The sequence below is a fragment of the Brassica napus genome, chromosome A6 (genome assembly GCF_020379485.1).
Source record: "Brassica napus cultivar Da-Ae chromosome A6, Da-Ae, whole genome shotgun sequence".
Lineage (NCBI taxonomy): Eukaryota > Viridiplantae > Streptophyta > Magnoliopsida > Brassicales > Brassicaceae > Brassica > Brassica napus.
Window position 1 is genome coordinate 16,127,590 of NC_063439.1, and position 16,498 is coordinate 16,144,087.

At 33.0% G+C, this 16,498-nt stretch overlaps 2 protein-coding genes across 3 annotated transcripts; both read left to right on the plus strand.

The window, feature by feature from the left end:
- Positions 1 to 576: 576 nt before the first annotated feature.
- LOC106347707 (2-oxoglutarate-Fe(II) type oxidoreductase hxnY-like) lies at positions 577 to 5,445 on the plus strand. 2 transcript variants are annotated; one of them, XM_022687482.2, is made up of 11 exons: positions 577 to 749; positions 828 to 1,023; positions 1,115 to 1,213; positions 1,491 to 1,542; positions 3,867 to 3,988; positions 4,073 to 4,170; positions 4,257 to 4,315; positions 4,422 to 4,478; positions 4,635 to 4,680; positions 5,019 to 5,098; positions 5,199 to 5,445. In XM_022687482.2, the coding sequence occupies exons 1-11, from the start codon at positions 642 to 644 to the stop codon at positions 5,290 to 5,292; spliced, it is 1,011 nt and encodes a 336-aa protein (XP_022543203.1). In that variant the 5' UTR covers positions 577 to 641; the 3' UTR covers positions 5,293 to 5,445. The 2 variants fall into 2 exon arrangements, with proteins under 2 accessions (XP_022543203.1, XP_022543204.1); XM_022687483.2 differs by lacking the exon at positions 577 to 749 and having other exon boundaries at positions 839 to 1,023; positions 1,102 to 1,213.
- A 7,704-nt stretch (positions 5,446 to 13,149) lies between these two features.
- LOC106347709 (actin-12) lies at positions 13,150 to 15,371 on the plus strand. The gene is made up of 5 exons (XM_013787297.3): positions 13,150 to 13,346; positions 13,518 to 13,587; positions 13,686 to 14,079; positions 14,337 to 14,950; positions 15,073 to 15,371. Exons 2-5 carry the CDS (start codon positions 13,528 to 13,530, stop codon positions 15,136 to 15,138), a joined length of 1,134 nt encoding a protein of 377 aa, XP_013642751.1. The 5' UTR covers positions 13,150 to 13,346; positions 13,518 to 13,527; the 3' UTR covers positions 15,139 to 15,371.
- The last annotated feature ends 1,127 nt before the right edge of the window (positions 15,372 to 16,498 follow it).

Below are 16,498 nucleotides of genomic sequence, written 5' to 3' on the forward strand. Positions count from 1 at the left end.
TTTTAATTATTTGTATCATGTCATAACAAAAGTTTTAAATCATAGATCACAAAATTTGAATATGAAACTTTAAACAGTTTTAGTAATTTATACTCGTTTTTAAAATTTCAAAATATAATATATATATATATATATATATATATATTTTTTTAATTTTTATTATATGATTACTATGATTGTTTAATTTATTTTAATAGCTCAAAATTAAACAAATATAATTATAATACACATTTATTTTTATCAAATCTTTATTATTCAAAATAATTAATTGTCATATATACTTTAGCCACATTAGGCAATTTCGTAATCTTATTGAAGGAAATAATGAAGCACATTAATAATATATTTATTGTGGTTTAATAAAAAATTTATTATATATTTAGATGGACCAACATATTTCTCTAAAGATTCTAAAAATCATTATAGTGATGACACGTGGTTACAAAAAAAATTTGTTGCAATGCTTCTCAAATATATAATAATATATTTGAGGTTAGTGTGAAAAAAATATTAATTTGGTGTCTCGAGTGATGCGGCTATTTTGGCCGTATTCATGAGCATCATGGGATAACGCAACAAAACGAAAAAGCCATTCTCTTTCCTATCCTTAAAAAGTCAACAAAGAGAGTGGGGAGAGAGGGATGAAGAACAAAGATCAGGAGAAGGCTTCGACCATCAACGTTTCAGCCCTTACTTGTATAGATCTCGCCAGCCCTGATCTTCATCGATCAGCTGTTTTGCTCAAGCAGGTCCGTGTCTCTTTATTTTCCTTATATATGATTAGTGTGTGACCATTACCACTGCGTTATGTTTGATTCTTGTTCCAGGCATGCTTGGAGTGCGGATTTTTCTATGTCATAAATCATGGTTTAAGTGAGGAGTTGAAGGACGATGCTTTTGAGCAGAGTAAGAAATTCTTTGCTCTTCCTTTGGAAGAGAAGATGAAAGTCTTGCGAAATAAAAAGAACCGAGGATATTCTCCTGTCCTTGATCAAATCTTAGATCCTGAGAATCAAGTCCACGGTCAGTTGAACAACTTTTCACTTCATCACTTGCTTAATCAAACAATGTTGTTGTATTAAATTCTTGTTTATAACCTAGTAATGGATTTCAGGAGACTACAAAGAGTGTTTTTTCATTGGAATCGAAGGTCCCAAAGATGATCCTCATGGGGATAAGCCATTTTATAGCCCAAACACGTGGCCTGATCCTGGTTAGCTCCATATCCTATCAAATCTTTTGTTTGCTAAGTACAGTATATAGAATAGGATATCAAACTGACTTGATTTCATTAAGCTATACAAGCTGAGTATTTATACAAGAGACAATGACGGTTTAACATAAACATTTCCTTTTGATGAATAGGAAACTATGCTTATCTCTAACTAGAGAATAGGAAAATAGACTTTATCGTATGAGAGGAATATAACATATATCGTATATATCGTAATAATATATTTTCTTTGAGTAAAATTTGATATTTATGGTAGATGTTTTGCCCGGATGGAGGGAGACCATGAAGAAATATCATCAAGAAGCATTGTAAGTCCATTTTTTTTATTTCCATCTTTTTAAGTAGCTGTCTCTCATCTTTACATTTGAATAAAATGGATATTACGACTATCTACATGGTTTGTACAAGGTTTCAAGCTTGCTTCGAATTAGTTAGAAACAAAAAAGAACTTGGATACAAGATTTATAGTTGTTAACCCTAATTCCTTCCATGTTAAAATCTTTTGGCTTCAACTAATTTATGTTTGTCTCCTATATTTTGCAATTTAATGGTCTTCTAACAAAGAAAGTTCTTCTAATTTTATGCTTTTTTCAACACCAAATGCTTATATTACTTTAAAGGTCCAATGGGCTTAGATGGTTATAACCGGAGATAATTTTGATGGTATATAAGACGATGAACGAAGACTACTAGAACGAAGATTACTAGAACGAAGATTACTAAAACATAACGAAAGATAAAACTGTTAAACCGTAGAGAAGGTTTATTCAACACATATCGAACAGCTGGCGCCAAAAACCTAACCACCAGTGCCGTACAAACTCCCAGCGGTCTAGATTTAACGACCGTCCGAGAAATCGCTGAGCTCAAACAGTCGCTTCAGGAGATCCATTACAAGATCCACCACGTGACAACCTCTGCATCGCAGATTGAGCGCGTCCTCGCCAAAACCCTAAGAATCCCTTTTACCCGGTGGATCAGCGGCGTACGGTTCCGACTAATCGAAAAACTTTTGTGTTCCGTCTTTCGCCGGAAATACCGACCCCACTGACCACGTCACATCGTTGACCACGTCACATCGTTTAACATTGCAATGGGGCGAGCTAATTTTCCTGACGAAGAAAAAGATGCTGGATTCTGTCAGCTTTTTGTCGAAAGCCTCGAAGGACCAGCAGTGAATTGGTTTTCTCGGTTACCCGAGAACTCCGTTAACAGTTTCAATGACCTGTCAGCGGCTTTTCTAAAGCACTACATCATGTTCATAAGACAGGGAGCCACCTTAATAATAAACGCCTTTGTTACTAACCCACCAACGAGTTTCGTCTCTCTCACTAGTTTCCGACCGAACTCGGTACAAACAGGGGGTTTTAGAGCTGTAAACCGTCTCCAACGATGCTTGATATTTGAGAAATCCAGAACCATAGCCAGAAAACCAAAACGCCTTAACTGCTTGTATTTGGAGATGAAATATCAATACTATTAAAAGAAAAGAAGTCCTAAAAAATCTACTTAAACAAGGTTGTTAGACCATTTCATTAGATTTAATTATTTATTTGGTCTTACCTTATATTTCTCTAAGTATATAAATAGTTTATATAATTTAAATGAACTCATTTATTATTCTCCCATAATCTATTATATAATTATTCTAACAACAAATCTCCATAAATATATGACAGATTATTCAAACATGTTTACACATGAAGTGATCATTACCACATATAGTTCCATTAACAGTATAATTTTTTTAATGGTTTAGTTATGTTTAATAGGGTATATAATTTGTATTTTAAAAAATTAAGTATTCATTTGATCCTTAATTTGGTTTCTATTCATAGATATATGATATGCTCGGTTATTTATGAAATTCAGCTTAACTTTAGTTTTTTTTCTTCAGTTTGGTACAGTTTAGTGCACCCGGGTAAATGTATCCAAACCTATACATTATCTTATATAGAAATTATATAAGAAGAATTTATTTAATTTGAAAAATAAACCCGCGCTTTTTAAGCGCGGATCAAAATCTAGTGAATAGTTATAAGCTAATGCCATAAAGCATAGGAGATCTATAAACCAAAGAATTTTTTATTATTCTGTAAATAGTGCAAGGCCCACACCAGATGACAAGGCTCATGCCCATGAAACCCACAATGAAGATTAGAGTTTTATCATGAGTAGAAGAAACATGTGCGCCTACTTCTGATTGGCCGAAATGCGATGTCGGTGCCATCCCCCTGAGTTCGGTGAGGCTCGTCAAGACTGGACTGAAAAAAGAGTAAACGAGGTGCTGTGGGAGCTGGGTTGTTGTTGTTGAAGAGGGAGATTTGGTCTTAGAGATGAGAACATGGGAGATACACAGATTCAGATCACATGACATGTTGGTGATGCATTCATACCTCGTCAGTGTGAGATTGAGAAGAAGGTCGGAGAAGCGCATCGGCAGTTTGACGGAATGGGTGAGGTGAGCAGTATGTGTGACTGATGAGACTCAGATCCATAATGTTGGGAGATATTTACCTTCTTATAGAATGAAAGATACAATATTATTGGGAATTTTTACTATAAACTCTATTTTAGAGATGCTCGGACCTCTTTCTAACTCTATGCTTTAATGCGCTTTATGCATGGTTAGGAAGGTTTGTAAGTCTATTTCGAGAATCTTGGCATTGGCGCTCAACTTGGATGTGGATTACTTTGATACGCCAGAGATGCTTGGAAATCCCATTGCAGTTATGCGGCTGCTTCATTATGAAGGTGATGTGTTTTGTTAATTGCGTAAACTTTGCATATCAATAATAATATTCTCTGCCAATAATTTTGTTTTTCTCTTATTTTTAGGGAAGTCTGATCCCTCAAGAGGTATCTATGCATGTGGAGCACATTCTGACTTCGGCATGATGACTCTTTTAGCAACCGATGGTGTAATGGGGCTACAGGTCTTGCATTTTTTTTCCTTTTGCTAGTTATATAGCGACTGATATGACGGGTTTAGTTATAAAATATTGCTACTATCTGAGAGCAGATATGCAAGGATAAGGATGCGAAGCCTCGGAAATGGGAATATGTACCATCGATCAAAGGGTATATTAATGAAAAAATTATAATTTTTTTGGTCCATGGTTCATTATAAATACGACGCTGATTCCTATACCAAAGTTTTCTTTTTGTATGGTTTGTTTACCGACAGAGCATATATACTGAATCTTGGTGACTTGCTGGAACGTTGGAGCAACGGCTTGTTTAAGTAATTTTTTTTATCTTTGAGACTGATTTAAGTAATTTATTTTTGTTTGGGTGTCTTGCTAATACATCCTTTTCATTTATATGTCCTTAGCATTGTAAAATTTGCAACTAAAGTTTTCTTGCTCAAAATTTTTTAACCTGCGTTTTTATCATGAAGATCCACATTGCATCGGGTTCTTGGGAACGGTCAGGATCGATATTCCGTAAGTCTCTAACAAATACCCATTTGCGTCTACGATGGTCGATTTTAGGTTTGAAAACATAAATATTGTCCAAAGTACCAATTTGAGTAACATGTTAGGTTAGAGAAATTCTTGTAACTAAATTACTCTGTCCATATCCTCACTAGTTTGGTAAGAGTTAATTTTTGAAATTAAGTTTCTTGAATTTTTACATAAATTTGAATTATTTATTAATAACTCCAGTGATTTTCAAATTTAAATTATCAAAAATCATGATTCATGTTGCTTAACATGTTGATGTGTTCGGTTCATAAATTATTATAACACTGACAACGTATTATTTTTTCTTCTCATGGCAGATTCCATTCTTCGTGAAACCGAGCCATGACTGTCTGGTTGAATGTCTTCCTACCTGCCAGTCCAAAAACAACCCTCCCAAGTAAGTATTTTATTATTAGCAAAAAAACAGTAAACATTTAATTAACATCTTTATGTTCGACGTACCTCGCCCAATGTTAATGATTGTGTTTAATGGATAGATATCCAGCTATCAAATGTTCGACGTACCTCACCCAACGTTACGAAGAATCACATGTGGATTTGAGCATCTACGGAAAACAAACCCAAGAGTGAAGCTTATAATCTACGCCTTCCCCGATTATATATGATATGGTTTGCAAGTCTTGTTTGGCTTATTCACCAAACTTATCCACAATAATGAAGATCCTTTGGATTAATTAAATGTAATCAATTTTCATTTTTAATTTCAAAGTTAATATTGCACTCCTTCTGTATCACTTTAAGTGATTTTTAAGGTTTTTGCACTTGGATTAAAAAAATACAAATTTCTATACAATTTATCTTGGTTACATAAAAATATCATTAAATGAAATTAATTCAACCAATAAAATTTTTTTCAGTATTTTGCAATTGGTCACAAAGTTTAAATGGTATTAATATCTAGAATAATGAGAACATTAATTATTTTGAAACAAAATTTTTTCCTCTAAACACCACTTAAAGTGATTTGGAGGGAGTACTACAAATTTTTTACGAAAAATCTAGTCATTTATATTGGCTACATTAACCTTAGAGAAATTAGACAACATGTCCATTGCATAACAAAAATTAACTATCTACCCATTACAACTCATAGGTTAAAATATTATGTATATTATATATAATATGACACTTACTATCCTTTGTTTAACTAGAGCCATTTGATTTCTCATCTTCTTCTTTACTTGTTTTTTTTTTCTTCTCCCCTCTCAATTTTATTTGATATATATCTTTTGTATCATATATAATTTAATCAAATAATTATCTTTTGTATCATATATATCTTTTCTACATATTTCATAACTTGAAATTTTTCAAACAATTTTTTAAAAAACTGTCGGATGAAGGTTTTACTATATCTGAATCATATTAAAATAGAATAGTATACGTGATTTAACATCTGATTTTACGTATTCAAAATACTGTTTTGCTAATATTTAGAATATACTATTCTATTTTTTTTATAATAGCATAATCTCCTCGTTTTCGTTATCTTTTTCTCCTTCTTTCTTCTCCTCCCTGGACCTCTTTCCCTTTCTCCATCCACGTTCCTCCCTCCTCTCCCTTTTCCTCTCTCATCCTGGTCCTCCTCCTCTTCCCTATCCCTCCCCCTCCATATCCCTCTCTTTTATCAATTTAAAACTACATCGAATTTTCTATAATGAATACAATACAATATAGTACATTATTTTTATATAGTTTCTCTGATGAACGTACACACGCTTTAGGGAGAAAAAAGTCAAGATTATGTTTAAATTGTCCCACGAAGTCTTCCAAAGTCAAGATGAACGTACACACGCTTCAGGAAGAACGTACACACGCTTCAGAAAGTCTTCTGCCCAAAATGGTACAAAAAGATGATATGAAGTGGAGTCCAAAGTTATCTATGTTAAGGAATATTATCTAGCTGTGTAATAATTTTGTTTATGGTCTTTATATGATTTGTATGTGCAATATTTTAGATGTGAATTATTTTGTAAACTTTAAGAGATGTTAATCAAAAGAATGATAAATATGTTCATGTTCTGTCAAAAGTAATTGACTTCATTAAAATTATTGATGCAACATACCAAAAAATATTTTGATGATTCTACCCACACATAATAAAACCCAACAACACAAAAACTTAGTAACATTTGTTAAAACTAAGGGACAAGACTTCTCAAGAACCATAGTCAAATTCACAAAAGATCAAAATTGAATTTTAAGTGAAAGTTAAAATTTTAGATCTAATGGAAGTTAAAAATTGTATCTTATGAGGAAGACAATACAAACACAGAACATCAACTTAATAAAACAAAATCATCGGAGAAGACTTCTTATGAAGTCTTCTACAAGTATTCTATGAGGAAGACTTATAGAAGACTTCTCCGTTTAGCTAGAAACATTATTAAACATCAATGTTTGTAACTTCATAATTATCACCAATTAAGTTATAAATTCGATTCAGTAGTCTCAATATTGACTAATAAACATGAACTAGTAAGAAGATATTAAAAATTCATTTTAGTTTAGGATAAATTTGAAGTTTAATAAAGATTTACGTAGAAGACTTCTTTTGAAGTCATCCACGGAAGACTTTAAAAGAAGTCTACCCTGTGTAGACTTCAAAAGAAGTCTTCTATTTAGGTCATTTTTGCAATTGCAAATTTATGAAGGAAGACTTCTTAAGAAATCTACTCTACAAAAGACATCTTCGGAAGTCTTCCTTTGTAAATATTAGCTTACTTTTGAAATTGAATTTTTTTTGAAATTTTTTCAAAATTTCCAAAGAAGACTTCTTTAGAAGTTTTTTCGGATAAACATGTTACTTTTGAATTTGACCAAAGTTAGTCATAACTTTGACTTTTTGTAGGAGACTTCTAGGGAAGTCTACCTGGAGAATACTTCAAAAGAAGTCTTCCGGAAGTCTTTTCAATGTCGCAATAAGTCTGTTAGGTTACCTTTGCAATTGACTATATTTGACTTTTCGAGAGAAGACTTCTTTAGAAGTCTTCCGTCGGATGACTTTTCCAGAAGTCTTTTCTCCCGGGCAAAGGTTTGACCAAAGTCCAGAATTAAACTTGAGAAGACTTCTAAAGAAGACTTCTAAAGAAGTCTTCTCATTGATATTAAATGTTTTACTATTATTTTTCAATTGCAAAAGTAACCCACGCAGACTTCTTCCGGCATCGAGAAGACTTAGGGAAAACTTTCAGAAGACTTATGTAGAAGTTTTCGCTAGGAAGACTTCCTTAGAAGTCTTCTACAAAAAGTCAAATTTATAACCAACTTCGGTCAAATTTAAAAGTAACATATTTATCCCAGAAGACTTCTCTGGGACTTCTCTGGGACTTCTAAAGAAGTCTTCTCTGGGAATTTTGAAATTTTTTGTTTACAAAGGAAAATTAGAAGACTTCTTCTTTTAAAAACACACAAATGGTCAATTGCAAAACTAACCTATGCATTGACAAAGTCTTCTCGATGAAGAAGACTTCTCGTCGAACAGATCTGAAAATAAAATGTAGTTCGCGATTTCATACCTTGAACTTGTGAGATGACTTGCGTGGTTTCTCCAATCGCCCAGAACTTCACCATAACAGCTACCTACTCGTTAATCACAAAGAATCGTGAGCTTATGAAGCTTACATAATTTGTAATCAAAATCTTCAGTTTTTTTTATGTATTTTGAGAGAAAGTGTAAGATATGTGGTTTGTGTAGATAGAAAATGAGAAAGGATGAGAAAAATCGAAACTTTAAGGCATTAACACTCTCAAATTGGTAGTTCATGGTGGTTGAGGTATTGATGTCAATGACAAAGTTGTAAATATTTGTTGAAGATGAGGATGGTAAAGTAAAAGCCTTATTTTTAGAAATATAAAAGAAAAAAAAGTAATGGCATTTTTTTGAATAACTAGAACTTCTAGGGTGAATAGGACAAAACAATGTTTCAAAAAAACATATGTTATTTTTGTGTTTGACTTGTAATTTTGAGTCATTTTTTAAAGAACCCCATTTTTTTCATGGTTATAGCACATAATTTCCCTACAAAATAACCAAATTTGTTGTAAATAAGGAAAAAAAATTATTGTGTTTTATTCCATCAGTAAATAATCATTTTTATAGGAATACAATAGTTTGGAAGATAAGTATAATTTAGAGAACAAATATGAACTTGATTCCGTGGACGCATGAAACGAAGCCACAAGAATAAATAATTTAATATTTTATTAATATTAAGAACATGAGTACAACGTATTGCTGTCTAAATAATATTTTATCAACATTAGAATTTAATATTAAATATACTAAAATTAGTTTAAAATTAAAATATAACTAAAATATATGTTCTGATTAAAATTAAAATATTAGAAAAATTGTGGAGATGTTGAAATTAAACTATGCGAGTGTGTATTTTAGAGACCATTTGATCAGGCATACGCGTTTGGGTGTCCGTTTGGATTCGAATCGGGTTTTTCGAATTTTTGAGAGTTTCGGGTTTACACTCTTAGGATTTCGAAATATATCATATCAACATAAACATGGAATTGAGTATTTGATGAATATTGTATATATTTCAAATATTTATATTGACTATTATTTTCAGATTTTTTGGTTACCCTCATCAAAAATATCTGAAAAAGAGTTTTAAAGATCCAACAAAAACTGGTGAGGAGTTTATAATTGTGAATGTCTTTATATCTAATTTAAAAAAAAAAGAGATTTTGAGGTATTTTTTTTGTTTATTTTTTTGTGAAATTTTGTGTTAATCGTTGGATCCAAACAACGTAAGAAAGGGATAGATTTTTGACGATGGTGTATCCCTTCATCTATGATCAGATTGCTGCTCTTCCTCCTCCTGACCCTCACTCAGGATCGGACACGATGCTCTGGAGGCAAGAGCTAGATGACTTTAAGGAATTTTTCTCGGCTACAAGGACATGAGACCAGCTGCGAATCAAGAAGAGTAAGGTACCTTGGCATGGTTTGGTCTGGTTCACGCAGGCTATCCTTCAACAGTCATTCATGGTTTGGCTTGGTGTTAAGGATAGGTCATAGGTTATCCACATGACTACGAATGAGACGATGGGGTTTGGAGAAAGGATGTGTCTACTGTGGAGAGCAAAATGAAGATAGAGACCACCTGTTTTTATTTATTTTTTGCATATCCTTACACTTTCAATGTCAGGAGAAACATAGAAAGGGGGCTACTTGGCGCAACTATCATGCAAGACTGGGAAGACACCATGAGAAGTATCCTGCAAACTCATCGAAGTCGTCTTGATAATTTTGCTTCGTTGGTCTTTCATACAGCTATTTACACATTTTAGAGGGAGGGAAACTCAAGGAGGCATGGAACAGCTTGTGTATCAGTTGATGCCATCGCGTGGATCATCGCCAAGATACTGAAGAATTGCATATCCTCACTTCGTTATACAGGGATAATAAGCTAAGTGGACTACTTCGAAGATGGGTTGAGGTCAACCCTTCTATGGTCTAACAATATATTCTTTTCATTCTTTAACATTTAGATCACATTTTATGATCTTGTAAATGTCCATTCACGATTTAATCAATAAATTTGAAATTTTATTAAAATGAAGATATTAGAAACACATTTAAAATGACGCAAGCTATTGCCTCCTTTTCGTTGAAAATATCCAAGGAGCGGCGCTCGGATTTTTTTTCTCACTTGAAGAAAAACTCCAATGACAACTTCTGACAACTCTCTTCGACGTTTCTCTAATACTACTCCATGTTGACAGAGAAATTTCCGATGTATATTTTTTGGACTTAGCAAAACCGAGTCTCTACACGACTTCATGGTGCCGTGATGTACAGATCAATGGAATCAGCGAAAAGTGGTCTAGGATGGGTTGACGAAAGCGCTCTGGTACGAATCTGAATTAAGGAATTGGGTTACGCTAAAGAAACTGCACACAATTCAAGATGCTCTCCAACGCGCTTCAAACCTCATCATCAACAAGGAGGAAATGAAAGTTCTATCGTGAAATCATGAACCTCCGAAGGCATCAAGCAAAAATGCTACCTCGGAGTCACAACCTAAAAAGGCTTCTAGTAACGATAGATATGTTGATCATTAGGGACAAGATGTCAAGGGGGCACATAACTACGCCATCGACTCTGGAATAGATGTTGGTGCTTGCTGTGACTAATCATCTCGTCCAGCAGGTTCGACCACCACTCCCGACAAACAAACACTATATCTAATACTTCTTGTTCACTTTAGAATACAAACAACCCAAGTTGAGTCTCTAAATGTTTTTGCTGTCAAAAAAAAAAAGAATGCAAACAACCACAAACTGTCCAAAAGCACAAGAAAATGGAAGGTTTTCATCAAGGACTATAGTCTTAGCAAAGGAGGACTTACGGAAAAAATCTAACTCCTCCGGCTCTAACTCGTCATTAATGGGCTATGTCCTCCTGATCTTGTGGTAAGACTTTACTCTCTCACCGAGGGGTTCGTCACCGGCAGCAAACATCCTCATGAGTAAATTGGGTTCTTCCATTTGACCTCTATAATCAAAAAGAAAATATTGATTCCCACAAAAAATGCACCTACGTAGAATAGAAGAAGTGGCCGGAATAAGGGTTGAGTTACGGTGGAAGAATGTTCTCTCTGGTTTTTGGTTTGGGAATTGAAAGTGTCAATTTTTTAATACAATAAAAAGGGGTAAGTTTGGAGGGAAGTTAATCAACAGATGCATCGATTGAACCGAAAGGCTACTAATGCTTGCAAGTTACCTGACAAATGCCAGGGTCTAGTGATGCCTACTCGGAAGGACAGAGGGGTTAAACGGGAAAGGAAACAGTGTTTCAAATGCAAAGGGTAAGTCCCTCATTATTGTATTGGATGGGGCACGTGCACATATTATCTCATAATAAAGGAGTGTAAATCCATTAACTAAATTACCGTTGTTCCATTAATGAATATCATAACTTCCTTTGAAAATCTAATGGCAAAAAAATAGTTGTAAAGGAAAATTTTAGCAATGATCATGTTTTAATCTCTTACCTTTTAAAAGAGAAACATTAGCATTATTATCTATGATACTTGTCATTACTAGAATGATTTTTATAATCACTAGAGAATTAAATTTGTTCATCTAAACATATACAATATTTTTATTAAACTAATCATAAATTAATTATTAATATAGAAAATAATTTTTTATTATTTCATTAAATAAAATATACAGAATTACCTAATAAATATTAAACTATATACTGCAATCAATGATTTGAATAATAAAGATTTCATAACAATTTTATATCCTTCATCATTTTTGTTTAATTTATATTATTAAGATATATTAAACAATCATACACACCATAGAATAAAAAACTAGATTTTTTTGTATATTTTATATTTTGAATTAAAAAAAACCTTTAAATTCCATTTTAAAAAAAAATTATACATTTAAAACATTCTGATCAACTGTTTAAATTTTTGTTATTACAAGATACAAATGATCATAAAATTATATGAAAAGAAATTCTCATTTAATTGATATTCATATTAAAAATATATATTTTAATACTGGTTAAATTAAATTATATACCATATAAAATAAATATCTGAGTTCTTAAATTTGCATTAAAAAGTATTGATAACTTAATTTTTTAATTTAGAAATTTGTATTGAATTTTTACATACGATCATAAATTACTAAAATTATTAAAAGTCCACATTGAAATTTTGGTTTTCAGCAGTTTAAAATTTTTGTTATAAAAAATACAAATGAACATAAAATTATATAAGTTATTTAATAGATAACCATATGAAACATATACTATATATGTATGTTAATATTATTTAAATTTAACTATATACCACAGAAAACAAGTAAATATAATTGTTTTGTTTATTTATCATAAAAATATTGTAAATGAAAGAGTGATTATTTTGATTTATGTGTTCATGCCAATTTAATTCTATATGTTTTAGTTAATTGCTTCTCAATTATTTAATATATTTTATTATTTTATGATATGTAAAAATACAAAATAAATAACAGTGTACTTAAAAAGATTTGTATACCAAGTTCGTCTCGCACAAAACACGGATCTTAACCTAGTAATATTGATATTTACCTACAACAGCTTATAAATTGAAAAAAGAGTACAACTATAAAACAGTTTCTGTTTTACATTTCAGTTAAGAATGACTTTTCTGTTCTGAATTCTATTTTGCTATTTAGTTGATTGTCAAATCATTATAAAGAAAGCAGAATTTTATATTTCTAATATGATTTATAGCTAAAAAAAATCACATAATCAATAACAAAAACATTGAACCAAAAAAAGGGAAAAAGACAAAATTCAAAGCGATGAGGTTTTATTTACTAAAAATATAAAAGGCCCAATGCCTTCCCGTGTCCCGATTCTCCCGGTAAGACAGAGCATGGAACCGTATACCTCGGTCAGGCTGTTGTTTCTAAAACAAAAATAGGTGGACATATGTTCGTACACGCTGAGATATTGGCCTCATCAATGAAACTAACGGCCTAGATCCGTTTATCGTCGAACGATATTAAGGGCCAAAGTTCCTTCCATTTTCCAGAAAATTTTAAAACCCAATTCTGAGAACTCTTTGTCTTCTTGTTCGTCTACGTAAATTCTTCAGGTAGATATTATTAACTAAAAAGGATTGAATGTTTCTATGGATATAAGAGATTTTTAACGATTTTTATTTATTTTGGATTCTGATTCCTTTTCTTGATTCCATGAGATGTTTACTACTTTCATTTTGTATATGTATAACTGTCGTGTCTCTTATGTTCATGTGATCTGCTAGATATTTAAAAATGGCGGACGGTGAAGATATTCAGCCACTCGTTTGCGACAATGGGACTGGAATGGTCAAGGTAAAAACTTCTTTGGATTATTAACAAAAAGAAGATTTGAATGTTTTACTATATGGCATAGGTTAAATGTGGACCAGTTACAACTCTCTTGCGAATAGGCCGGTTTTGCAGGTGATGATGCTCCAAGAGCTGTATTCCCAAGCATCGTTGGACGTCCACGTCACACGGGAGTGATGGTTGGAATGGGACAAAAGGATGCATACGTTGGTGACGAGGCACAGTCCAAACGTGGTATCTTGACTCTCAAATACCCAATCGAGCATGGTATCGTCAACAATTGGGATGACATGGAGAAGATATGGCATCACACTTTCTACAACGAGCTCCGTGTTGCCCCTGAAGAACACCCGGTTCTGCTAACCGAAGCTCCCCTCAATCCAAAGGCAAATCGTGAGAAGATGACACAGATCATGTTTGAAACATTCAACACTCCTGCTATGTATGTCGCCATTCAAGCGGTTCTCTCTCTCTATGCCAGTGGTCGTACTACTGGTCAGTACCCTTGTTCTTTTTTGAGAAAGACGCTTTCTAAATTATGTGTCCTTACAATACATCACAATATTATGCTTTGTGTTTAATGGTGCATCAAGAGACCGGTTGCTAGTTTGGGATAATTATGCCTCAGACATTTTGTTTTTTTTTTTCCATGAGTGTGGTTCATTTTATTCGGTATAAAAATATTGTTATGGTATGGTTTGTTTATCATTTATCTATTGTTTGTTCCTTTTTTTTCCTTATTTTTTGGTTAGGTATTGTTTTGGACTCTGGAGATGGTGTGAGCCACACCGTTCCAATTTACGAGGGTTATGCTCTTCCACACGCAATCCTACGTCTGGACCTTGCGGGCCGTGATTTGACCGACCACCTCATGAAAATTCTGACTGAGCGTGGTTACTCCTTCACCACAACTGCTGAGCGTGAAATCGTTAGAGACATGAAAGAGAAGCTGTCTTACATTGCCTTAGACTATGAGCAAGAGCTCGAGACTTCCAACACCAGTTCATCTGTCGAAAAGAGCTTTGAGCTGCCAGATGGTCAAGTGATAACCATTGGTGCAGAGCGTTTCAGGTGCCCGGAAGTGTTGTTCCAACCATCGATGATCGGAATGGAAAATCCAGGAATCCATGAAACTACTTACAACTCAATCATGAAATGTGATGTGGATATCAGGAAGGATCTTTATGGTAATATTGTGCTTAGTGGTGGAACCACAATGTTTGGTGGGATTGGTGACAGAATGAGTAAAGAGATCACCGCCTTGGCTCCGAGCAGCATGAAGATCAAAGTTGTGGCTCCACCAGAAAGGAAGTACAGTGTCTGGATCGGTGGCTCTATCTTGGCTTCCCTTAGCACTTTCCAGCAGGTAAATTACATACAAACCTTTTTTTTTTTTGAAACACTGATTAGATACAAACCTTATATCATATTTTATTAGTGTTTTGTTGTGTGTGATCAGTGTTTCACTTATGTGTTTCATATTTTCAGATGTGGATCGCGAAAGCCGAGTATGACGAATCTGGACCATCTATCGTTCACAGGAAGTGCTTCTGATCAAAGTATCAACTAAAAAAGTGCGATAAATATTTTTGATAAACCTTTTTCATCCTGAAGCCAGTTGCCATCATTACTTACCTTGCTTCTCTGTATGTTTCTTTTATTCTTCTTTTTCCTCACTGTTTATTATTATAATCTTGCTTTTGATGTAAATCAAGTTTCAAACACATTATTTACTATTTTATATTGTATACATATTAATGGTATACACACACTATCTTTTTCTCAGATTTCATTTGAAATATATTCAATTAGTGTTCTCGTCAAGCAATGAGACGATATTCTTACTTTCACCATCCGTAAATGGATGGTTCTCTTCTGTCTGCTATATATTGATCCTCCCTTTTATTACAACCCAAGAGTGGGTGTATCTTTGTGCAGGTTCTCCTCGTCTTCAAGAATCGTATATACATCTATTCTATTAAAACATAAGTCATAACTTAATTCATATATGATTTGTTTTTTTAATTTGGACCACCACTTATAAAATTGTTTCAAATGATTTTTGTATTAATATTTATGTGCGATCTAATGCTTCGATTCACCTAGATCTACTCGATTCTTGTTCGATTAGCTTGAGTCACAGAACGAAAGGAACATGAGAGCTTGTTACCCAGATTCACCGCACCATCTCAATGTGAGAAGGCACCTATATCTCTTGGGGCTGATCCTTGATCAGCAATCCACTACTCAGCGCAGTTCTTGAGCTTGGATTACAATCGTAACAGCCAGTCTCTCTACTCTCTCGCTATCTTCTCTCAATCACTATATGACTTAGCTTGAGCTAGGGTTAAGAGATAACGACTTATACCTCGTCGTTGTACAGCTCTTAACCCACGTGATAACACACGTGACTTTAGCTAACCAAACCGGTTAAGCTAATTAATCAAGAGACTAGCGGTATACGATAACCACATACATACAAATACATTAACATATTTCTTCAATTTAAATTATTTGAACTATAGTAAAACAAACAAATTAAATAGATATTCCTATATTTCTCTGAAATTATATATGAATAAATCTTTTCATATCTTTTTTATTAACAATATAAATATATAGTTCTTTTTTATTAAAATAAAATTTTAAATATTTAAATTTTTATACTTATTTAAAATAAAATAATAACCTGCACGGTTGTGCGGGTCAAGATCTAGTTTTCTTTGTTAAAATTTTTAATCACTTGGTTAAATCACCAATAATTTTAATTTTTAATTTTAAATTACACCGAAATCATCCAAATATCTTGAAAACCAATCAAATCCCACCATATCTAAACCTCATATTCCAGTAAATCCCCATAAGTAGCAGCAGAATACAAAATCTTTTTCATATTTTTTAGTCAATTGGGATT